At 31.4% G+C, this 26,527-nt stretch overlaps 1 protein-coding gene across 2 annotated transcripts; it reads right to left on the bottom strand.

Annotated features, from left to right (window-relative positions):
• Positions 1-5,891: 5,891 nt before the first annotated feature.
• On the bottom strand, positions 5,892-25,518 carry LOC148303709 (MFS-type transporter SLC18B1-like). 2 transcript variants are annotated; one of them, XM_088269530.1, is made up of 11 exons: positions 24,873-25,518; positions 20,312-20,481; positions 18,714-18,861; positions 16,842-17,028; positions 15,257-15,372; positions 14,119-14,312; positions 13,664-13,759; positions 12,656-12,824; positions 10,230-10,369; positions 8,956-9,036; positions 5,892-7,343 (listed from the first exon to the last, which is right to left on the bottom strand). In XM_088269530.1, exons 1-11 carry the CDS (start codon positions 24,981-24,983, stop codon positions 7,253-7,255), a joined length of 1,503 nt encoding a protein of 500 aa, XP_088125656.1. In that variant the 5' UTR covers positions 24,984-25,518; the 3' UTR covers positions 5,892-7,252. The 2 variants fall into 2 exon arrangements, with proteins under 2 accessions (XP_088125656.1, XP_088125655.1); XM_088269529.1 differs by having other exon boundaries at positions 8,956-9,042; positions 24,873-25,517.
• Between the last annotated feature and the right edge of the window lie 1,009 nt (positions 25,519-26,527).

Raw genomic sequence — 26,527 nt, 5'->3', positions numbered from 1 at the left:
ATTCCGAAACACAGCGTATTTTTTTTATACACGCACAATATTGAAGAAAAATATTTTAAATTGATTCTGTTATGTCAAACATCATCAACAGGAAATTAATAACAAACTTTATAGCTGTTATTGTTTTTTTCTCTGTTTTTACTTACGGCGCTATAAAAAATAAGCCGAGCGAAATTCGTTCCTTAGCGGAAGCAAACAATGCAATATTTTAACGAAATTTGTGAATATTTGACGTGTAACAATATTCTGGAGTTATTTTTTTTAAGAATTGACGGAATCGCACGTCTGTTCACATTCTGTCATAACTCAAAATATTCGTTTTTCTATCCTCTCTTTATTCTTTCGAGTTTATGAAGTACCTATACTAAAGAAACGCCGAATATGAATTTTCGAAAGGCAGAGAGGATGGAACGCCACACTCTTCTGTCCTGATGTGCAGTCTTCGCTTCCTTCATATCCATACATCTAATCATATGTACATGTCCTCCGATCACGCAGACTTTTGACACCACCAGATTTAGGTTCTGATTGATCTGATCGTGCCAAGTCTTTTTCGGCCGTTCTCGTTCCGTTCTTCCACTCACATTCGCCACCTTTATAGTCATTCTCTTGTTATACATATGTTCATACCACTTTAAATATTTTTCTTAAACTATTCAATTGTCCCTAGTTCAGCCTTATATATATATATATATATATATATATATATATATATATATATATATATATATATATATATATATATATATATATATATATATATATATATATATATATATATATATATATATATATATATATATATATATATATATATATATATATATATATATATATATATATATATATATATATATATATATATATATAATATATATATATATATATATACATATTTTTATATATATATATATATTTTTATATATATATATATATATATATATATATATATATATATATATATATATATATATATATATATACACATACATACTAGTGATTTGATATGTACAACTGTATACATCTTTCCACTTTTAAATTTATTTGGCGGGTGACCAGGTTTCGTCGCTACCGACATCATCACACTAGTTATTATGATTAGTTATGACAGGTGCCGTGGCGTAATTGGGTACACGCTCGACTGGAAAACTGGCGTCGGGGGTTCGAATCCCGCCAAAAAAAATATAAATTCAAGAAATAATTATTTTCAGTTGATTTGGGTGTTTGTGATGTATTTTTCACGTTTACCTTCCTTATTCTTACTATCCTACCTGCAGACAAGCCTCAAAAGTAGAGACTTTACGGGTTATTTAAAAAAGCTTAATCTTTCTTTTTAAAAATATATTTAAAAAAAAAAACAATAATATAAAAATAAATTCGTGGATTAAATCATGATTTTTGAGTTATGACTTCCCTATACCAGTGTTGCCAATTTTTGTTTGCTCGCAAAGTTCATTTTGTTTATATTTTTACGAAGTTGACGCAAAACGAAGTGACGCGCTGTTCCCGCTTATTCCGTATAACAACTTTGGCTCAGATAAATAATATTTTGCTTATAATTTACGATCTTACCGTACGCCGCGAATGCGTCACGATTTTGACTATATCCAAAAAGAATGCAACCATCATTACTGGGAATGATTTAAATGAAGGTATTACCAGTTTTTTCAACAACTACCTAATAGAAATTCTATTGAAAATATTTTTTTTTTAAATACTACGAACTAAAACTACCAATATTTGATTAAATTAATTGAACATATCGCTCACTCCTTTCAAGAACGTCATAAATCAAAAATCGACAATTTTCAGTTGTGCATGTTTTCGGAATGCCCAGAAAATATACTATATCCCAGCAAAAGTGGCATATTTTTAACTCAATATTTACCCGCTACAGGGCAATTTTTTTTAATGCATTTTGAAGGAAAGGTATTGTTTAATTATTTTTTAAAATATACTAAATATTTTTCAAAAGGAGAAAAAATATCCAGGTTTTACTTTAAAAGATCGGTTGCACAGTAAAAAGTTTATTAAGTGGCTTGATATTTATTTTTAATACATTGCATTATATTTTTAAACTTTAAAAACGTTCTTCTGAAAAATTAAGTTTTTTGATTTATGACGTTCTTGAAAAGGGTTAGCGATATTAGTTTCATCAATAAATACCAAACAAATCAACAAAATGTCCATCTTTGAATATAAATAAAAAAAAATTATATTTGTTTGTTCAAAATTTAAAAAGAAATAATACTGCCCATAACTTCCATGAATCTAATTAAATAAATAGAAAATATAATCAGGAATACCAAGAATATCGACATGAAATGTTCATCTATCTATATAAATAAAAACGTAAATATTCTACCCTCAATATTATTAATATATAAAGCATTTACTTTGTGGTTAGTCATTTATTTATAAAAACGTAAATAATTGTTTGTTAAAATTTTGAAATCTCTTTTCTCCAAAAATAAATACTTTTGTTAATAAAAAAAAAATTTAACATTTTTTTTTTATTTCCAAGTATTTTTCTAAATTTTATTTTCATCCTACTAGGGGGAAATTTTCTGTATGAAATCATTTAAAATAAAATAAAAAAATAATAATAAACCATATCCGCTCCCTAGGTGGAGCATATGGAGTCCACAAACTGTCTCCAGGCTTTTCTGTCGGCTGCCAGCTCCCTTGCATCCTCCCAAGTCAGATCCGAGTCCTGAAGTTCTGACGAGAACTGCCGACGAATTGTCAGCAGTGGTTGTCCTGGGCGGCGCGAACCTGATACCTTGTAAAAGAGGCAAGCTTGATGGCGGCTCTCAGGAGGCATGCGGAGTACATGGTCAAGCCAACTGAATCGCCTTTTCTTAAAGACAGTTGTGACCAAGATTTGCTGCGTCCTACGCATTATCTCTTCATTCCTCACAAAATCAAACCACCGCACGCCTGAAATTCTCCGCAAACACCTATTCTCAAAGCTTAGTACACGGCTGCTCTGGGCCCTTGTAAGGTGCCATGTTTCACAGCCGTATAAGAGAACAGAAGCAATGCAGGCATTGTAAATCGTGAAATCATTTACTTGAAAAAAACATGGCGATTGAGACTCTTAAAATTATTAAATGCCTAGTTTTTTTTTGTATTGATTTGTGTTACTGCTCATAATTATATTATTTATTGATTTGGCATTAACTTTACGGAACAATAATCTTTGGATCATTATTAACAAAGAAATACAAAAAGGACCACAGATTACATCGTATAAAAAAAATTCTCGATGGGTGACTGACGGATGGAAAATGATAAGATTTTTTGCATTTTTTCTACTTGACTTGAAACAAAACTTCCTTACAGCGCCCTCTGTTGTAAATACCACATAATATTTTCATATGATAATTATCAACCGGTTAATTCAATCGGTTTATGGTCGCTTTATATTCTCTTGGATTCGGATAATGCTCAACAGAGATCGATCCAAGCTTTTTAAAGATAAAATATTGCCTTGAATGAATTGCTTTGATCCAAGCATTTTTTTGTTTATGGTGACTTACGTTTTACGAAACATTTTACGTTATATGCTTTATTTTAGTTATTGCAAATAAAAACCTATCAGTGAAAGCTAAACTGGCGGTACATAACGAAATCCTGGTTCCAACCATGGGACTCCATGCGTCACTTCCATGTACAATCATGGAAGTGAAACATGGAGTTGCCAAAAGAATAATAAAAATATGCTAAATGCAGTCGCAATGCGATACCTCAGGTGAATGTGCGGCAAAACGTTGCATTATAGATGTTCGAAAAGTGAAATAGGGATTGCATTCAAAGTTGAGATAAGCATTATCGATACAATTTAAGTACGATGTGCTGAGATGGTTGGGACATGCGGAACGAATGAGTAACAAAAGAACGGTAAAACAAGTTTATGAGGTGAATGGAAAAAGGAGCAGACGAAGACCAAGAAAAACTTAGCATAATCAGGTATGGCAGTTGTGTGGCATACCATTCTCTCTGCTCACCCCTGTGGGGAAGCGGTGTGATGGTCAGTAAGTTTAGTTAGTTATATTTGATGATATATTACATAAGTTATTAGAAATATTAACTTATGTAATATGTATTCACAACATTTTGAGTGTGTCCAAATACTTGTTTACCAATAGATGTCTCTAGTAAAGTTCTAGTGATTCAAGAACAATGTTTCTGAATTGATTCATATACATATATAGAACTTCCAAGAATTTGAGTAGTGTGGTTGTCAATAATGGGTAGAATTGGTGAATGTTACACGTGTGTAAAGTGATCACTTAAACCAGTCTATGACGGTCGTCAGCCCCGTAAATGCCCAAACTTCCATATTCTAATTATTTTTGACATCTCATCAAAGATGAAGAAGAATATGGAAGTCTGGGCATTTACGGGGCTGACGACCGTCATAGGCTGGTTTAAGTGATCACTTTACACACGTGTAACATTCACCAATTCTACCCATTATTGACAACCACACTACTCAAATTCTTGGAAGTTCTATATATATGAACCAATTTAGAAACCTTGTTCTTGAATCACTAGAACTTCACTAGAGACATCTATTGGTGAGATGTAAAGAAGCTTTTTATTAAGCAGAAACTCTTATATTAGTATGTGAGATCCGAATCCTGGATTATAATCACACACATGAGAAACGCCAGAAAATACCATTTTCATTTTTATTATTAAGCTTATAATTTGACCAGATAATTTATTTACAACATTTTGAGTGTGTCCAAATACTTGTTCACAAAATCTGGATTATCTCCAATTACAGGACTTATTTTCATATTATTTTTTGAAATCTCATCAAAGATGAAGAAGAATATGGAAGTCTGGGCATTTACGATATTCTTCTTCATCTTTGATGAGATATCAAAAAATAATATGTAATTCAGATAAGTATACAATGAAAACTTCTTTTTATAAAAATCAATTTATTCAAATTTAAAACAATACAAAACATGTAATTATGTACATAACAAATTGTTCATAAAATAGACTTTCACATTTTAAAAAATAATGCTTATTTTCAAATAATAATATCATATTTTGTCGTATTATAAAATAATAATTGAAAATGCTTCAATATTAAGCACACAAGTAAATTATATTAGTAATTAGCTATTTGTAAAAATAATTGCATTAATATTTATTATATCAGACCAAGGGATGGCGAACATATGGCGCGCGTGCCATAAGGTGACACGCGAATGAAGAGAAAAAAAGTAAAAGCGATCATGCAAATAAATATAGACTTACAGAAGAAAGTACTAACTCCTGCTTGTATTCTATTAAAAAACTACTAGCCATGAACCTGATATAAAAAAATGGCATCTAGAATTCAACAAAAAAATTCAATAATGATGAAGTTTAAGGGGTTCTAGTTTTTTTTTATTAAGTCAATTTTTATATTGGGAAAACAAGCAGAGGAAGACCGAGAAAAACATGGCACGATCAGGTATGCCAAATACTTGAAAGTGGTCAGGTTAGGAGTCGTAACAATCGGCGGGTATGTATGAGGAGATGCATGAACGTGGAAGAGGCGAAGAATGTTTGCAAGGACAGAGTGGTGTGGCGCTCTATTCTCTCTGCCTACCCCTGCGGGGAAGCGGCGTGATGGTTAGTTAGTTTGTTTTTATATTATTTTTTGACATCTCATCAAAGATGAAGAAAAATTTGGAAGTCTGGGCATTTACGGGGCTGACGACCGTCATAGTAGTGTGTTTGTCAATAATGTGTAGAATTGGTGAATGTTACACCTGTGAAAATTGATCACTTAAACCAGCCTATGACGGTCGTCAGCCCCGTAAATGCCCAGACTTCCATATTTTTCTTCATCTTTGATGAGATGTCAAAAAATAATATGAAAGTGACTCCTGTAATTGGAGATAATCCAGATTTTGTGAACAAGTATTTGGACACACTCAAAGTGTAGTGAAGTCTATTTTTTTTCTTTTATTTTGCCATTGACAAGTAGGTAATTATCTTTTTTTGATGTATTATTGCTTTTTTAATATAAGAAAATCTAAAGTTACACAAACATTTGATGCATTTTTATTTCCATGGCATGTGGCAGGCGAAATATTATTTATTAAAAAAAATGGCGCTCAGGCTCTTTTAAGGTTCGCTATCCCTGGTCTAAGGTTTGTGTCAAAATTTCAAATAAACTAAGGCTAGTTCAACTCTTAACCGTTTGTAGGCTGTTCACGTGTTTTGACCTGTCAATTAAATTATGTAATTATAAATGTATTTATATTCACGATGTAATGTAAGTAATATTCTTTCTTTGAATGATGTAAGGACCATATTCATGGTGGAACATCATAGGTTAAAAAAAAGAAAACATCATTTACCGTGATCAACTTAAATCATCCATTTCAAGAGTGTGGTGTTTAGACCATTGAATGATTTTTCATTGAAATATTGATGAAACGTCATCCTGGACAGGTACCTAAATTGCAAGACTGATCGGGTTTGCTTTCATTTCATTGACTATTAAGATAACACTGCAACGATGAGATGCAGTGCCCTGTTGCAATTAAAAAAAATATCTTTCAAATATGAATTCTATAAAGTTTTTTATTGTTCTCCGAATCGTCAACTGCCCCTATAATGTTCAAAAAATATTACTATTTATTTAAATATATCGTTACACGTGTTACGGTGCATTCTACATCAATATCAAATAGATAATAATTAATCCATACTTATCAATATTACAGTTACTAAAGTCTCTTTCTATTTTCCATGTTTCCACTGATAAATAAAAAAGAAAACTCCATCGAAACACGTGTCATAATAGATTTTAATAAAAATTGGTATTTGCCAAGTAAATTTCGATTATATATTACCACAAAAATGTATTTTAATTTTTTTTTTTTAATTCGAATTTGAATACAACTGACTATAAAAAGGGAGATGGAAGAACTAACGCAGATTTTAAAAATAGATTATTAGATTTAATACGGTGTTTTAAAAAAGATTATTTAATTTGATGCTGTGTTTGAAAATGATGCGGAATGCATCAAAACATGTGTGACAATTTTGTTTAAATATTGGTATTAACCATAAAATAGTTAATCAAAATGAAATTATTCAATTTATATTTGAAATGACATTCCATGGATTCTATGGTTTTGTTGTCTTTAAATATGTATTGGTATTCGTATAAGTTAGGGTATTTTTTTACTTAATATTAGAGCGAATATTGTATATATAGCTTTTAATAATATTATGTGAGACGATATCTGTCTGTAGCCATGCTCCCATAGGATCGTCCATATCCACCAACACTGTTGTTACCCCTAGCCCATGATCTGCTCCTGAAAAAGTTGACACATTCATACATAATACATGAGCTAAGCTTAATTAAATTCGGAATTTATTCTTCATTCAAAAAAATCATGTGTACAGTTAGATCCAATTACAGTTTACATGTCGCTTACTCCTTTTAAGAACGTAATAAATCAAAAAACTTGATTTTTCAGGGGAACGTTTTAAAGTTAAAAAATATAACAATATGTATTAAAAATAAATATCAAGCCACTTATTGAACTTTTTACTGTACAACAGATCTTTTTGGGTAAAATCTGAAGGTTTTTGCTCCATTTGAAAATGTTTAGTATATTTAAAAAAATAATTAAACGATACCTTTTCTTCAAAATGCAAAAACAACATTTTATGCCCTGTAGCGGGTAAATATTAAATTTAAAATATGCACACTTTTGCTGGGATATAGTACATTTTCTGAGCATTCTGAAAACATGCACAACTGAAAATTGTCGATTTTTGATTTATGACGTTCTTGAAAGGAGTGAGCGATTTATGAATATGACACTATCTTTATTATTTATCGTTCACTTTGTGTACTTACAAACTGAACTGAAATTACTACGGTCTCATATATATGAATCGAAATTATTATTATCATTTAAAAAAAAAGCTTTTTTTATCAACCTCCATAGTATAGTGGTAAAAACGCTAGGCTACCATGCTGGAAGTCTCTGGTTCGATTCCCAAGAGGGACGAAATAAATATTAGTAATATTTCAGTCTAATATTTATTTAATATCACCCTGGACTGGTACTTGAAGCGCAAGGCAGATCACCTTTCTTTCGTGTATTTAACGATTAAGATCACACTGCTTCTATACGATGCAGTGCCTTATGCACCATTGTGTGTAGTTAAGAGTTAGAATAAGAACAAAGAGAGAAAGAAAATAAAGGAATTACTGTGGGGATATTTTCAAATGTGAAAAATTAAATTTAACTGCTTATTTATTGATCGCTTCACTTATTTCTAATTTTTCAATTTCAAGAAAAATAAATCCGTTTAAAATCTGTGTAATATTTAAGTGTGTAAGTGTTTGATAATAAATTGAATATTTTTTGTGTTTTTATTACTGACACAAATATTTCAATTTCATACTATTTCTGTGAGCCTAAGCGGCTCATTATCAGAAATAGCTATCAAATTGTGGTAGAGTGGGTTCGAACCAAGCAACTCTTACTTAATCTTTCCGGTAGTACAAAAAATTATGTCCGACTTTCTATGGGGAGTGGGTTCTTTTAACATGAAAAAAATATTTTTCTTAAAAAAACTTCTATTCGAAATATTTTTTAACTATGACAAAATTACACACAAATATCTACAGATGTCATTGCTATACAGGTTACATCATACTAACTGACAGACGAACTTCGACGTTCATCAACGTCTATACTCCTTTAAGGAAAATTCGCACGGACGTTCATTTACGTCCATACTCCTGGACAGGTTAAAAGTTTCCTGACACTAACTACGGGACCACAACCCGACACAAAGCATTTATCAAAGCATCTATTATGTTTCGCGAATAAGTATTGCTGTTTCAGGAAATTTCAGATTGATTACAAATAAATATTAACTTATTTCATTTAAAAATATTATAGATACCTGTTTTTGAAGCTGTTACACGCTATAAGGCTGTTCAATCCAGATGGTCTAGCTCTTTCGATAGAAATTCCAATTTGTGATCTGGAACTTTTGAATATTCACATATTAACACATCAACTACCAAAAGCCATACGAGAGAAAATGTTTAATATTTAGAATAGTCGGTACATTGAAACAGAATAAGGAAAAATTCGAAAATGTTCTTCATGACTGTACAAAATTGTTTGAATTTTCATTAAAAAAAATTAAATTATGTTTTTTCTCAATTTTTTACGGGTTATGGAGCATTTCGAGAAAACCTTTTGCGTTATCAAATTAGATAAATCTCTACTTGTAAATGAACAAGATGATATAGAAATTAATAATGTTTTTGTTAAATGTACTTTTTTACTATACGGCTGTCCAAATTTAAAACACAGTAAGGGACATCTTTTTGTAGTACTTTTTTTTGCATTTTTGGACTAAGTAGAGTCTATTTAATCAAAAAAAACCTACTACAAAAAAATGTCCCTTACTGTGTTTTAAATTTGGACAGCCGTATAAGTAAGAATTTGTTTGTTTTTTAAGGTAAGTCTTTAAAAAATCGTCGGTAAATAAAGGATTGTTTTTTTGTTAGAATGCATAAATTACCTACATTACACATACAAAACTGACAAGTTATCAGGAATTTAAAGTTTTTTAATGGCGGGATTTTATTTTTGTTAATGGAAAAGGGATATTTTAATATAAAATTATTCCTCTAAACATTTTATTTTTATTTTAATAAAAAGAGAATTTTTTGTGTTTTCATATCGATTTTATACTACTTCTATGAACCTAAGCTGCTTATCATTAAAAATAGGTATCAAATTGTAATAGAGTGGGTTCGGGCCCAACTCTGACTCAAGAGTCTGCGACTCTAACCACGGGACCACAACCCGACACAATATTTTGTGTCACATTAGTATAAAAGCAAAATAATGATATAATAATAATAAAATAATGGCAAAGCTAACGGACTAAGTGCTTTTCTTGAATGTTTTCCGCAGATACTTTGTGGCGAATTTTATAAACTTTATAAAATCAAACAACTTTAAAAAAATAACATTAGGATTTTTTACAGAGTGTGTGGAAGTTTTTGGTGAGAGTATTTTAATATTTTAGATTTTAATAAACCCTGATGATGACAAGGTTCTTGTCGAAACGGTTAAATTGTATTAATAAAAAAGTGGTCCACTGGTATCACTCTCTCAATTCAGGATATGACTCTTCTTCTTATTTAAACTTATTCATACCTCTTCAGTGAGCCATTGCCTCTAATCAACGACCGTTCTACGTTTTCTTCATTCTTATCGTCACCTTCTTCTTCTTCTAGTGCTTTAAACTCAGCAAGCTTCTGCTTTCCAAATATCAAATAAAGCATTATTAACAGCCCCTGTAAAAGAATCACATTTTCATTAATTGTTTCGGCACTTTGAGGTAATATCTATCAAATTTTTAATTAAAATTGTTTAAATTGAATTTATTAATAATAATTTGTTAATTTTTTTAATTTAAATAAATTTTCAATTTAAATTTTAATAATAATAATAATAAAACCCTTATCCGCACCCCAACGGTGTACAGGGCACTGCTTTATATAAAATAATAAAATACAATTTACTAGACTCTAAAAATCAGTGCTTAAATTTAATATATAAATAAATAATGCTTAAGGGGTAATCCATTTGGACGCGTAAATCGACTATGGTCCATAACTTGAAAAAGTCATGGACATGGCTTCAGCAAATAAAAAGAAATAAAAAGAAAATTTATAGAATACTTTAATTTTTATGGAAAATTTGCCTTTTTTAAATGAATTTTTATGCTTAACGCGTTCAAAGGTTTAATATAAAAAAAACAATGGTGCATAGGGCACTGCGTCATATAAACGCAGTGTTATCTTGATCGTTTACACATGAAGGAAAGGTGATCAGCCCTCCGCTTCAGGTACCAGTCCAGGGTAATATTGAATAAATATTACAGTGAAAAAATCAATTATATTAATTTAACCCCCCTGGGAATCGAGCCCGGTACCTCCAGACCAGTAGCCGAGCGTGCTGACCATTACACTACGGAGGCGGATATCTATCAATTTTGAATTTAAATTTTACTTGGGAAATATCACTATTTCTTAAATGAGCAATGAAGATACTTGCAAAAGAGAGATCAGACGTCGTAATATCTATCTATTTTGAATTTAAATTTTACTTGGGAAATACCACTGTTTCTTAAATTAGTAATGAAGGCAATTAGCGAAGGAGAGATCAGACGTCGTAATATCTATCAATTTTGACTTTAAATTTTACTTGGGAAATACCACTATTTTTTAAATAAGCAATGAAGATACTTGCGAAAGAGACATCAGACGTCGTAATATCTATCTATCAATTTTGAATTTAAATTTTACTTGAGAAATACCACTATTTCTTAAATAAGCAATGAAGGTACTTGCAAAAAAGAGACCAGACGTCGTAATATCTATCAATTTTTAATTTAAATTTTACTTGGTAAATACCACTTTTTCTTAGATAAGCATGAACGCACTTAGCAAAGGAGATATTAGACGTCGTATCGCCATTGCCAAAAGTGCCATGTCTAAGCTAGACAAAATCTGAATAGACCGGGGTGTGAGTAACAACACCAAGATGAAGCTTGTCGGGAGTTTGGTCTTCTCCATTTTTCTTTATGCTTCTGTAACATGGACCATAAAAGAAGCAGGAAGGAGAAAAATTGACGCATTTGAAATGTGGTGTTGGAGGCGCAAGCTCCGAATTTCATGGACAGCTAAACACACCAACGAGTCCATTGGCGAATTGTGTCAATTTAAAAAAAAAACAAAAATCTTTCAAAATCCGCCAGATCCATGTTAGTCGATTTTACAAAAAATGCAAATTCTCCGGCTAACATTTATGTTTCAAAGATTTGTCTACCATTAGATAAAATATTATGAAATAGAGAATTTTTTGGGAATTTTTTCAGTATTTAAAAAAAAACATGAGACACAAACCGATAATGACGTCATATTAATTTTTGACTTATCCCCGCTCTCTGATTGGCCGATATGGGTCAGAAGGCAAGTTTCATAAATATAGCGAAGTTTGAAATACAAGCTGTTTCAGCTGGGTTTTCAAGTATTTAAATATTTTAAACAAATAAAACCCACAATTGGCATTCCGATAGAGTATTTATTTAAGTCCGCCTCCGTAGGGTAATGGTCAGCACGCTCGACTACCGTTCTGGAGGTCCCGGGTTCGATTCCCAAGGGGGGTAAAATAAATATAAGTGATTTTTTTCACTGTAATATTTATTCAATATCACCCTGGACTGGTACCTGAAGCGGAGGGCTGATCATCCTTCCTTCATCCATAACACTTTTTTATCCATCCATAATTCTTTCCTTCATGTGTAAACGATTAAGATAACACTGCGTTAATATGACACAGTGCCCTATGCACCATTGGGGTGCGGATAAGGGTTTTATATATATATATATATCTTATATTTATTTTTAAATATTATTATATTGGATCTGGCGGATTTCGAAAGTAGGCGACACAATTGGACTTTATTGTATTGTATCGTAATTCTTCCTGACGAGGAATCACACTCGGATGGCTCGACTCTGGCCAATGTCTGCACACGAAGTCAATTCTTTAGACAATGATAAATAAAACCTTACCGATAATGTGTGCAGTACCAAGATGAATATGGTGGACATTCTAAATCCAGTTTTGTCGAACAGAAATCCTGAAACTGTAGGACCGATAAAGGCGCCAAGAGCAAACGTCGAAGTCCATAGTCCTGATACTAGCCCATATGTTTCGATTCCGTTTGGGAATCCGTTTCCGCTGGAATCAATAATAAAACAACAATAAAACAAAAATAAAACTTTAAATAATATAATTCGATTCGATTCCCAAGGGGGGTAAAATAAATATTAGTGATTTTTTCACTGTCATATTTATTCAATATTACCCTTGACTGGTACCTGAAGCGGAGGGCTGATCACCTTTCCTTCATGTGTAAACGATCAAGATAACACTGCGTTTATATGACGCAGTGCCCTATGCACCATTGGGGTGCGGATAAGGGTTTTATTTTTTTATATATAAATAATATAACAATAAAATAATAAATCAAATTAAAAGTAATATTTTAAAGTTTCTTTATGCATCTTCACTCCCTAGTTAGAGCATATGGCCGCCGCAAGTCATCTGCAAGCCACCCTGTCTAACGTTATTTCCTTGGTTTCCACCCAGGTCAGTCCAGCTTCCCGAAGAGTTCAGTCAGTGCAGACGGTGCAATTTAAGGTTTAGGTGGACAAAGTAACTATGAAAAATGTATAGTTGTGTTGAGATGGTTTGGACATGTGGCACGAATGGGCGAGGAAAGAACGATAAAACATCTTAATGAGGTGAATGAAGTTGGAAAAAACAGCAGAAGTAGACCGAAAAAATTTTGGCATATAAAATTTGTCAAATACTAAAAGTGATCAGGTCAAGAGTTGGAAAATCGGCGGGTATGTATATACGTGTATGAGGAGATACATAAATTTAGAAAAGGTGAAAATTGTTTTCAAATACATATTGGTATGTCGTTCTATTCTCTCTGCCTACCCCTGCGGGAAGGCGGCATAATGATAAGTGAGTATGTAAGATAAAAAAAAACACATTTTATAAGAACTTACATAGCAGTTTTGAGGGCGTCCGTGAAGGAGGAAACTAATTGGCATGACATTCCAAATCCGTGTAACACCAATCCTGTTATACAAATCCATACAGTTCTAAAAACAAATTAAATCATATGAAAATTAATTGACAATGGCAAAGTAGTTTTTTATTAGTTGATTTATTTATAATGATTAAAGAAAACACTTGTTTTTTACCACTTGAGTTTTATTATAGACTACATGTTTCAGAAGTTAAACTTCCATCATTCAGGTCTGTATAATAACTAAAATATAAAATATAAAATTGTTCTATAAATAAGGAGAGGGGAAAGTTAGGGGGAGGGGGTTAGTCAAGGGGCGGAGTTTGAAAACAAAGGAAAAATGGAAAGCAAAGGTGAAGAATTTTGAAACAATATATTATTTAATAAATTATTATTAGAAGAATAATTATTTAATAATTGAAGATAACTCACGTTTCGCTGGGGATGAATGGCGCCGGTCCTACAAGGGTGAAGCCGAGGGCCACGAACACACAGCCCAGCAGGCTGATCCACTTGGGGTTGAAGTTAGGCCTGTCGCAAACCCACCCCCAAGCGGGAGCCGACACGGCGTATACCCCTCCGTTGATGATGAACATTAGACCAAGGATCACAGGGGTGAACTCGAACTAGAATTTATTATTTAAAATCTAATTTTTTTACATTTTTGAAATCTCAATATACATGAAGAAGAACATTGTAGTCTGGGCGTTTACAGGGCTTATACATACTCGTATATATCGTAGTCATACAGGAGAAAGTGACCAAGTGCATTTTTTCTACAAAAACGTGATAATTGACTATTTGATATCTTACTAGTTTAATATTGCCCTGAAAAAATCCCAAAGCGATTTTAAACTTGGAAGGTATAATATATTTACTTGTTAAAAATGACTTACTGTACTGATGTTTATTTCCTTGCCAAGTAAAAGACCCATCCTCGTGAAAATTTTACGTTTTGTTAGTTGGTCACTTTCTCCTGTACGACTACGATATCTTTCAGCCCAAAAACTGCCCCAACCTTATATCAACGCTATGACAATATTATATTTTTCTCTAGATATATATTAAATATATTACTGATTGAAAAAAAACTGTCTTAGGGTTGGCAAATATCAACAAGATAATAAGTCTAAATGAACCCGAGTATAATTTATTACTAAATTTTTATTAATATGTATTCGAAGCATTGACTGTATATTTTTTGATATTTCATCATGGATGAAGAAAAATATGGAAGTCTGGGTAGTTAAATGGCTTACGACGTCTCATAAATTGGTTAAGTGATCACTTTACACACGTGCAAAATACACCATTCTACCCATGATTGACAACCACACTACTCAAATTTATATCCTACATATATCGTTAATCGCATGACGCTTTAAAAAGCCGCATCCATAAACGTACTTCCATGCTTAAAGCGCAAGCGTAAAAAGGTCACTTTTGTATAAGCATCCTTTTATTACAGCCTTTTTTGCGATTTGGATACGTTTTCAAAAAACATCAAAGGTTTTGACAATGAGCTACACATAGAGTGATAATATTTGGACTGGATTAGGTTAGTACTGACCTGTCGCAAATGAGGTTCAAGAGTTGCTTGCAGGAAACCAATGCTGGTACTTGCTATTATGATAGTCAACGCAGCAAGTAGAACAGATGGAATCTTAAGCAGGGTTATCAAAGAGGCTGAAAGGAAAGGTTTTTAAATAATCATCAATATTTTTAGTATTAAAGGTGACTCAACTTGAGATGAAACACTATCATTTAATATGAATCATTCCAAAACTATTGAATTGAACCCACATGTGAAAAGGACCTAAGACCATTGCATATATCGTAGTCGTACAGGAGAAAGTGACCAACTAACAAAACGTAAAATGTTCAGGAGAGCCATTTAAGTCACTTTTGCTTGGCAAGAAAATAAACACCAATGCAGTTAGTAATTTTTAACAAGTCAATATATTATACTTCCAAGTTTAAAATCCTCTGGGATTTTTTCAGGGCAATATTAAGCTAGTAAGATATCAAATAGTCAATGATCACGTTTTTGTAAAACAATGCACTTGGTCACTTTCTCCTGTATGACTACGATATACAAGTTCCAAAAATTAATGCTATATGGATGTTCCAAAATATGCAGAATGGTGAAAGTTACACAAGTGTATAAATTGATCATTTAAGCCAGCCAAATGTTAGGTTGTTAGCCCTGGGATGGTCGAACTTCCATCTTTTTTCGTGCAAAAACGACAGATGTTTCATCTCAAATAAAAATTATTGCGTATGTTATATTCATATATCATTTTTAGGGTGAGTAATCCAGTGTCTGATATAATAAGCTGTTAAAAAGATTTTGATGACTTTTGACTTGATCACGCCTAAGTATTTGAAATACTTGATCATGTCACCAACCACATTAGCACCTTAAATTTATTTTACTATTTTATCTTTACTCTTTCAATTCACATGCCAAAACCATCTCTATACGCCTTTTTTTAATTTTATTGATAATGCTTATCTCGGCCAAGCATTCTTTCCGTATTTCATCATTCGAACATCTGTCCCACAACGTTTTTCCGCACATTCTTCTGAATTCAGAAAACCCATTTCGACTGCATTCAGTCTATTTTCACCTTTCTTTATTATTTTTACTTCTTCTTTAAATCATTTTCAAATGGAACATAAAGTATTTTTACAATGACTAAAGAAAACACTTTTTTTATACCACTTGAGTTTTATTAAAGACTACTAGTTTCGGAAGTTAAGCTTCCATCGTCAGGTCTGAATAATAACTAAAATATAAAATTGTTCTATAAATAAGGAGAGGGGAAAGTTAGGGGGAGGGGGTTAGTCAAGGGGCGGAGTTTGAAAACAAAGGTAAAATGGAAAGCAAAGGTGAAGAATTTAGAAATAATATATTATTTCATAAATTACTATTAGAATTTAGGTTTTTTTGGATTTTTAAATTTTCTTGATAATTCATAATTTGGCCTTTATGTGGAACAAGGTGTAATCATTAAAATTTATGAGAGTGTAAACTGGTAGTCTTTAATGAAACTTAAGTGGTATAAAAACAAGTGTTTTCTTTAATCATTGTAACATGTCTTACCACAAAGTTAATGCCGAAACAATAAAATAAAGTATTTTTCATGACTTACCGCCATTTTCCGAGTCTTCTTCGGGTTCATCGTGTTTGGGAAGAGCAAAATAGGTCATGATTGCTGCTCCAAACAGCACAGAACCCATCACAGCAAAGGGAGTCGTGTAACCACCGACGGAATAAAGAGCTCCTCCAACCATAGGTCCGACGATCAGCCCAAGTCCGAAGAAGGTCTCCAGAGATGCCTAAAATCAACACAAAGTCATCATGGGTCGGTAAGGTGTGGCTCCGGAGCCGGTCTTTGACCTTTTAAGTGCGGTTCTCTTCGACTCTTCATAGCCATGAGAACAATCTCTTTCAAGCATGAACCCTATCAAAAGCAAAGTGAGAAACCACCTTATTGTCAAGAACGTGGAAACGTGCTTAAAATAACGACATACAAATCTGACTTGATCAAACTTTCAAAGGAGATGCAAGGACATTATTCGCTTTTAGTAATGGTCTTATGGATACCTTACTTTCAAAAGATTTTTTATTTAATTAATTAAATCCTTGTTAAGTGTGAAATCAAGTTTTATTGGGAGTATATATGTAGTCATTAGTCATATTTAGTTTTAATCTTATGTTTTTTTATATTTTCTCATTTGTTATATTTTCCCATTTTTTATATTTTAAATATGCTTCTTATGGCTATTTATTATACCTGTTTATTGTTTTTATATTTTGCCATATTTTAGTATTAGTTTTGGTTATTTAGTAAAAATATTTTTTGTTACTTTATTATTTGTGTTCCAGTCTTGTTAACCTTAATCCCATGTTCCAAAATGAGAAATAGAATATTATATGTGTATATGACTTATGTATGATATATGTTTTGAAATAAATAAATATATAAAAATAAATAAATAGTATCCGTTATTGAATAAAGGTCTATAATTATAATTTAATTGTTTAATTAATTAATTTATTTCACAGATACATTATTTTTTTTACTATATGTATTACGGCTCATTAGGCATGGCCCGTGTTGAGCCAAAATACTTACATGTTAATACAATTTTTGATTCTTATTATTATTTGTATTTTTAATTATTACATTATATAATTACTTTACATACAATAGATAAAATAACAATTTACAGTATAAAGGTTTTACAATAAAATAATCACACCTGGACTTTAATTAACTCACTTTCTACCTTGTCCCTTCCAACGAGAAGCAACCATCGACGGACACTGTTCTTAAAGACATGATCACTACTGGAATTCTTAATGCTTTAATAATAAAGGTGGACTAGAATTGCAGTTCAGATTTAGCTCTCAATAATTTCTTAATCGTTTTAATGTGCATATTTCGTTCTTATCATATATCCAAACCATCTCAATCTACCATTCTTAATTTTATCAGTAATGCTTCTCTCAGCCTTGCATTCTTTCCTAATGTCACCAGCATCATTCACCTTTTTGGCCCACATTCGTCTGAGAAAACGCTTTTGGACTGCTTTAAGGTTACTTTCATCCTTCTTTTGCCAACTCCACGCTTCACTTTTATTAATTAAGGATAAATAACAATACTAATAATGAATTTGGATAATTAATATAGCGCCATTTTCGTAAAATACTACCTCAACAAGGGCGCTTTACTGTGAATGAATCGGGGAAAATATTATGGTGGAAATGATTCAGCAAACAAATGTGTTTTTAGTTTTTTTCTAAAGATCATCTCCTTTCGTTATTTCTAACCACTGGTGGATGATCTAAGACTCAAGTTTTATTTGCTACAACTGAATTCAGTGCACCATTCACTATATTCCCAGCATTCACTCTCCTTTCTACATCATTATCAAACTTTTCATCATTGGAAAACATTTTTCCCAAATTATTATTGGGTACAAAGCAAGTTTGCACCAGTTATTTGTATTGTACTCACAAACATAGTAGCGACATTGTCAGGGAACTCCTTGGCAATGATAGCGAAGGATGCTGTGAGGAAGGCGGCGTTGCCCATCGCTTCTACTATCCTGATGATGAAGCTCAGGATTATGAAGGGATAGTGGCCCTCCACCTTGTCCAATAATCTAAAGACAATAAATCGTACATTAGAAAAAATGCATCTAATCCTATGAGCAAATGTGAATCAAGAACCTAAAAAAATAATAAAAATTGGACACCCTCAAATCATCTGAATATTACTCCAAAAATAAGCATAATTTGATTGTTAACTATATTTTCAGGTATTTTTTAGTATGTGAAAGAATTCTGGTAAAAATTTACACACATTCCATGAAAAATTTCATTGAATTTACCAAATTCAAGCACAAAAGTGGGAGTCGAAGTTTTACTCATTTACGAATTTTGTTTTCAGTTGAATTCTAAGGTATAAGTCAATTTTTCATTATAGTAGGTATGTCTTGATAAATATTGCGATTTAAATATACGACTAAAACACTTGTATAAGTCAAAATCTGAGTTTATAAATGCATGGTAAACACAACTAGTTTCGAGAACTAATTTCATATATTTTACAGATATTTTCATCAGCAGATGAAAATATAAACTTGTGTTAATGATGAAATATTCTTGATCCGCGGACTCACTTGAATATATATATATATATATATATATATATATATATATATATATATATATATATATATATATATATATATATATATATATATATATATATATATAAATATATATATATATTACAATGTGACTTTATTTTTTAACGGTTTAAAAAAAATAAGAAATACATCATATTCTTTCAACTTCCGCGATAATAGTCCAAAATATGAAATAAATTGTAGATTGATATGCTACTAAACATTAAATAATAAATAAATAAATCCATAAAGTTTATTTATGTAAACATGGTTAGTTTAGAGAACTACAGAGCTCTAGACAAAAGCTTAGTCTCTTTATTGGAGAGAACTGCGTTATCAATTTTAAGATTGTGAAAGTAGAAATGTATATAAAATGAATTTAAAAAAAAAACTTTTGGAACCATATTAAATAAAAAAATTAAAAATAATAGGTACAAATGTGGTCTAATAAAAAAGTTCTATTTTCATATTTAAATCATCCTTTTTATGGCAAGTGAGATTTAATGGCAAGTCAATATAAATTTAATGGCAAGTCAACATAACTTTGCAGAAAAAAAGAGAATTTGGCACTGCAAAATCGATTTTTCTTTTAGAATGTCATGAAATGAATTATCAATTAGAAACTAAGATTATTACATTTTCTACGTGATTTCGGAAATAGTTCCCATTTTAATTAATCACTTAAAAACTGTCTAGTTTATCTAGAGACAGTGCGACTGCAAACTGGTGATCGTTGGTATATTGCTGGTAGAATATGCCAACCAAGAATGGGTTAATGGATTTTTAAACATAACATTTTTTAATGTTTTTTTTATGTTTAAGGTTAATGGATTTTTAAACATACCCAAAGTGAATGGATTTTTAAATATTACTGAATACGTACCCAAAGTTGATGTATTTTTAAATATTACTGAATACATACCCAAAGAGAATGGCACATGTTCCAGTGGTGAAGATGCCTCCGTTGAAGAGGACTCTGGGCCCTATTTTGTTGAGGTGAGAACCATAGAATGGGCTGACGCAGAATACCACCAGTTCGAATATACCAAACACTAGACCATATTCAGTCGCGACACAGCCTTTTTTCTCAGCCTGAAATGGAGAATTTCTCATATTATTTACAATTAAGGTGTACTCGCTAACACACAATGTACATGACCAGCTTTATTATTTTAAGAATAATTATTTGATTTTTTTTTGTTATATAATGAAATAAGGAAGGAATGCAAAGCTGAGATAAGCATTATCGATAAAATTAAGTAAGCTGTGTTGAGATGGTTTCGACATGTAGAACGAATGAGTGAGGAAAGAACGGTAAAACAAATTTATGAGGCGAATGTAATTGGAAAAAAGGAGCAGAGGAAGGCCGAAAAAAACATGGCACGCTCAGGTATGCCTAATACTTGAATGTGGTCAGGTTAGGAGTCGTAATAATCGGCGGGTATGTATGAGGAGATGCATGAACGTGGAAGAGGCGAAGAATGCTTGCAAAAACCGATTGGTGTAGCGTTTTATTCTCTCTGCCTAACCCTGCGAAAAAGCGGCGTGATGGTTAGTTAGTTATCAATAAACCTTACTTAATCCTTGCATTCTTTCCTTATATCACCATTAGAACATCTATCATTCATCGTTCTGCCGCACTGAGAAATCACATTTCGACTGCATTCAGTCTACTTTCATCCTTCTTTTGCTAACTCCATGCTTCACTTCCATACATGAGAGTTACATAAAGGGGATATTCGTAAAGACAGAATTCATTCACCAGCCAACCGCCAAAGAGGTAACACTTCTTTCCACACTCGATTGTTTTTAAGGGTGTATTTTGGATATATTTTTGTTTTTTTAGTATCTAGGGAGAAAAAAATTCCTTGCCAACCGCCAAAGAGGTAACACGTCTTTTCACACCCGATTGTTTTTAAGGGTGTATTTTGGATATATTTTTGTTTTTTTTAGTAAATAGAGAAGAAAAAATCAATTCCTTGCCTTTCAATAACACTTTTCTTTTCAATGCAAAAACGGTGTCGTAAGAAAAAAATCAAAAACATAAAATGTTTAAATTACCTGGATTAACAGTAAAATAAGTTGCGACTTATCAAATACCGGGTCTAAATATAAATATCATACATAAATTTACTATTTTTTTTCAGGAAATAATTATTATAACAGGAAATAAAAATCAAATCATTATGACAACTGACAACCATTTTTATTGACAAACTATCTCGCTGTTATTAATTTAATATAAATAAAATTACAATATATGTCAGATAATATTTGGAGACTGATAGCGGCTTTTTCTTGATAATGTACACAGTGATTAATGCGTCGTTAAAATAAATGTAAATATTTAATTTTGGTAATTATTCATACAATCTTCAATGGCAGAAGCCATTTAATAAATAACGATATCGGGGAACTTTAACATTACATTTTGACATGTCAACATAGGTGAAATCTGGGTATTTACGTTTGAGTGATCACTTTTTACACGTGTAACATTCACCAGTCTACCCATGAATGACAACTACACTTTAAAAAAATTTGGATCTCATATATCTTACAACATTTCATCTCATGTGTGTGATTATAATCCAGGATTCGGACCTCACATACTAATTTAATAAAAAAAGTTTCTGAGTTTCTGCTTAATAAAAAGCTTCTTTACATCTCATCAATAGATGTCTCTAGTGAAGTTCTAGTGATTCAAGAACAAGGTTTCTAAATTGGTTCATATATATAGAACTTCCAAGAATTTGAGTAGTGTGGTTGTCAATAATGGGTAGAATTGGTGAATGTTACACGTGTGTAAATTGATCACTTAAACCAGCCTAAGACAGTCGTTAGCCCCGTAAATGCCCAGACTTCCATATTCTTCTTCATCTTTGATGAGATGACAAAAAATAATACTCTTCATTAATTGATTTGGCAGTAACTTTGTGGAAAACCCTATCCATTTTTAATTTAAGTTTTACATAGAAAATACCACTATTTGTTAAAATCTACTGTGACACGTGTTTCGAAGTATTTCGCGTAATTTTCAAACACCGTATGTACATAAGGTATTTGAAAAGTATGCGGAATGCATCGAAACACGTGTCACAGTAGATTTAAAGTAATAGTGAAATTCACTAAGTAAAACTTAAATTGAAAACACATAAATCTTCTTTAAACCCTCATCCGCACCCGATGGTGCATAGGGCACTGCATCATATAAACGCAGTGTTATCTTGATCGTTAACACATAAAGGAAAGGTGATCAGCTGTCAGCTTCAGGTACCGGTCCAGGGTAATATTGAATAAATATTTGTATATAAGTGAAAAAATCACTTTTCATTATTATTAAACTAATACAGAGTTGGTAAAACAAAGTTTTTATTTATTTTATAAAGTCTATATTATTCCTCAACTTCTCTGAATTAAAAAAAAATACATTAAAGTTAAGTTGCTTTATTAATAATAATATGGAAAATAACGAAAAAATTATTTTAGAAAAAAAACATAATTTTATCAATAGATTTATATTATCCACTGATACTTCGTGATGGAATTGCATTTTAATATATTATTAGATTAAAACCAGTATTTTTAGCTTTTCCACTTTATTTTATTTGACCAGCGACCGGGTTTCGCCGTTACCGACATCATCAGACTGGCGATGTCGGTAACGACAAAACCCGGTCGCTGGTCAAATGAAAATAAAGTGGAAAAGCTAAAAATATTGGTTTTAATCTAATAATATATTAGTTAGTTAAGCAAGTACTTAAACCGGCCAACGGTAGGTCGTAAACCCTGTGAATACCCAAACGTCTATTTTTCCATTATTTACGTTAAGATATTGATAAAAATCGTGGTAAACAACCCGCAAGTAAAATTAAATGCAGCGTTGGCCAATAAAATTTTGGACACAGTCTTTTTTTTCGTTTAATTTTAATTAATTTTATCAAGCATTATAAAAAGCTTTGTAATTTTTTAGCTCTCCGTATTTTATAAAGATTGCGTCACCTTAAATTTTAGTTGCCATATGGACAATAATAAAGTTTATTTGATTTAAAACCCAACGTATGTTAAATCGCAATTATATTATTTTTGACCCAGGTAACATTTGACGTAATTGAATTTTATTCTTAAAATATTTTTTTTGTATCGAAAAATAAGTTTTTCTTCCAAATACACATCGCTCACTCCTTTCAACAACGTTATATATCATAAATCGTCAATTTTCAGTAGTGTATGTTTTCGGAATGCCCAGAAAATAGACTTTATCCCAGCAAAAGCGACATATTTTTCAATATTTACCCGCTACAGGGCAGAAAGTGTTGTTTTTGCATTTTGAAGAAAAGGTATTGTTTAATGTTTTTTAAATATACTTAATATTTTTCAAATGGAGAAAAAACCCTCAGGTTCTACCTAAAAAGATCTGTTGCACAGTAAAAAGTTCAATAAGTGGCTTGATATTTATTTTGTGTAATGTGTTGTTTTTGCATTTTGAAGAAAAGGTATTGCTTAATTATATTTTAAATATACTAAATATATGTTTAATTCAAAATAAAACATTTTACCTAAAAAGAACCGTTGCATAGAAAAAAAAGTGGCTTGATATTTATTTTTAATATATTTCATTATATTTTTAAACTTTAAAAACGACCTCCTGAAAAATCTAGTTTTTTGATATACGACGTTGTTGAAAGGAGTGAGCGACATATGGTTTTGAATGAAAAGTTATTGAAAGGTAAGGAGCAAAAAAAATCAAATTCAATTATATCCCGTGTAGTATGAAGATGAATATAGTTCAAAATCAGTTTGGTGTTGCTGTGAGTCGTTTTAAACATTATTTGAGGCAATATATTTGTAATCTCATATGTTGGGAGAATTATTTTAAGATCATTATAGTAAAGCTATAGTTTATCATATCATATAGTACCTATATCATATCATTATAGTATAGCTAAACTGGCAGTGCACAACGGAGTCCTGGTTCCAACTCTAATGTATAGAAGTGAAACATGGAGTTGGCAAACGAAGGATAAAAGTAGACTGAATGCAGTCGAAATGCGATCTCTCAGAAGAATGTGCAACAAAACGATGTATGATAGATGTACGAATAGTGAAATAAGGAAGGAATGCAAAGCTGAGATAAGCATTATCGATAAAATTAAGGTGTGTTGAGATGGTTTGGACATGTAGAACGAATGAATGAGGAAAGAACGGTAAAACAAATTTATGAGGCAAATGTTAGTGGGAAAAGAAGCAGAGGAAGACTGAGAAACACATGGCACGATCAGGTATGCCAAATACTTGAAAGTGGTCAGGTTAGGAGTCGTAACAATCGGCGGGTATGTATGAGGAGATGCATGAACGTGGAAGAGGCGAAGAATGTTTGTAAGGACAGAGTGGTGTGGCGCTCTATTCTCTCTGCCTACCCCTGCGGGGAAGCGGCGCGATGGTTGGTTAGTTAGTTAGTTTTCATTATAGTAAATACGTACCTCATGAGGATAGAACGGAGCTTGTAGTGAGACACAAATAGCATTGCAGAAATCTGCAATCGACATTGCAATTATTGTCATCCATTGTCGTTTTGTGAATTTAAAACCCATGTTTCGGACGAATGAACTCTTTTAAAATATTTTAAAACACTATGTAATGCGACAGACTCGATAACTGTTTCAATATTTTTTTTTAATAAAAGCAGTAAGAGATCTTACAAACTAAAAAAATATTACTAGATCTTTCTTGTTTTCATGTTTGACCAATTTTTCACTATTATTTCAATCTAAAATTTCAATCAAACCATTGTTCGAATTATATTATATATTATTTTTATCGATTCACACGGATTTATTCCAAAAATTCAGTATTTTTATTTAAATGAATGACGATATTCAAAGGTGATGTTGTTCCCAAATCACTGCACCAAATGCCTCGTTATAACTTGAATAAAATCACATAATATTACTTTATGATAAAATTGCTTGTATATAAACAAATTCAAAGTACGCAATGTCAACGAGTAAACACAACACTTATCTTTGATATTTGACTAGTCATATAATCTAAATGGATGTGTATTTTAGTACTGTAGACGACGAGACGTGTTTTTGCACCGATTCACAGTAAATAAGAACGAAACTTTACTTGTTTTGACCCCTGATTGTACATTATCTTTACGAATAACAAAACCAATAAACAAGGATGCCACACTTTCACAAGGGGTACTATACTGTTTTTGCAACAATTATTTAGTTTATGCGTCAGTATAGTGTTATGAGGTCCATACACACTCGAATATGATCAGCGAAGGTTGGTAAAGTGGGTTTTTTTTTCTTTAAACTGTATACATTTATTTAAAAAATTAAAAACATATTTAAAATATATTTTGCAGAGACCCACCAAGCTACCTTGTGTGTCTTGTCAGTGGAGTTCTTTTTACATATGTTATTTTTATTGTTTTTATCTATTTTAACCTAAAGTACCTACACATAAAAAAAGAAAGAAAAAATTGAAAATAAAAACTTTTTTTAAATTTTCATAGAATTAACTGTTGATAAAGGAATGGGTAAATGACCCATTCCTTTATTTTGCCATTGTTCTATATTTTATTTTGACCTCTAACCTCCGTCGGCAACAAAATAAAAAAGTTTGGAACGATATATTGAAGTGTTTGACTCCCATATTTATTGTTAATTCTTGGGACTATCAAACCTTCGGTGTGGGTAAATCGTGTATCATGTTGTGCACTAGAGGATTTCTATATTTGATCTAGTTTGTTGTTCAGATATATGGTGACAACGTTAATGGGGTACTCGCAAACATATCATACAATTCAGTAAGTATTTTTTATGACATATTAATGATTTTTTTAAACACATTCATGAAATTTTATTATTTTAGTAGTGTCTCAACTTAATATGAAACGTGTTTATATTCTATGTAAGTCAAGAATATGGCTTTTTTTTATTTTACGTTTAATTTGTGGAATTCTATTTCAATTTATACATTAAATGCTAAAATCAAACACTGATTTTTAGAGTCTACTAAATTGTATTTTTTTGTTGTTGTTAAAAACACATAAATGTCAACATTAGTTTTAAAATGCCATAAGAAGGCGAAACAATTGTCACAAATTTTATTTTTATGTTTT

Source organism: Brachycentrus maculatus, unplaced genomic scaffold (genome assembly GCF_059751285.1).
Source record: "Brachycentrus maculatus isolate JH-2025_06_01 unplaced genomic scaffold, ASM5975128v1 h1tg000354l, whole genome shotgun sequence".
Taxonomy (NCBI): Eukaryota; Metazoa; Arthropoda; class Insecta; order Trichoptera; family Brachycentridae; genus Brachycentrus; species Brachycentrus maculatus.
Note: the sequence above shows the minus strand (reverse complement) of the source record. Positions and strands in the feature narration are given on the sequence as shown.

What these genes read in the sequence shown, in the direction of transcription:
- LOC148303709 (XM_088269529.1), bottom strand. Translation starts at nt 24,983, where the DNA reads ATGGGTTTTAAATTCACAAAACGACAATGGATGACAATAATTGCAATG. An exon ending in CTCCGTTCTATCCTCATGAG is followed by an intron (nt 20,482 to 24,872) that starts GTACGTATTTAC and finishes TCTCCATTTCAG; the next exon opens with GCTGAGAAAAAAGGCTGTGT. An exon ending in TTGAACCTCATTTGCGACAG is followed by an intron (nt 14,313 to 15,256) that starts GTCAGTACTAAC and finishes AATAAATTCTAG; the next exon opens with TTCGAGTTCACCCCTGTGAT.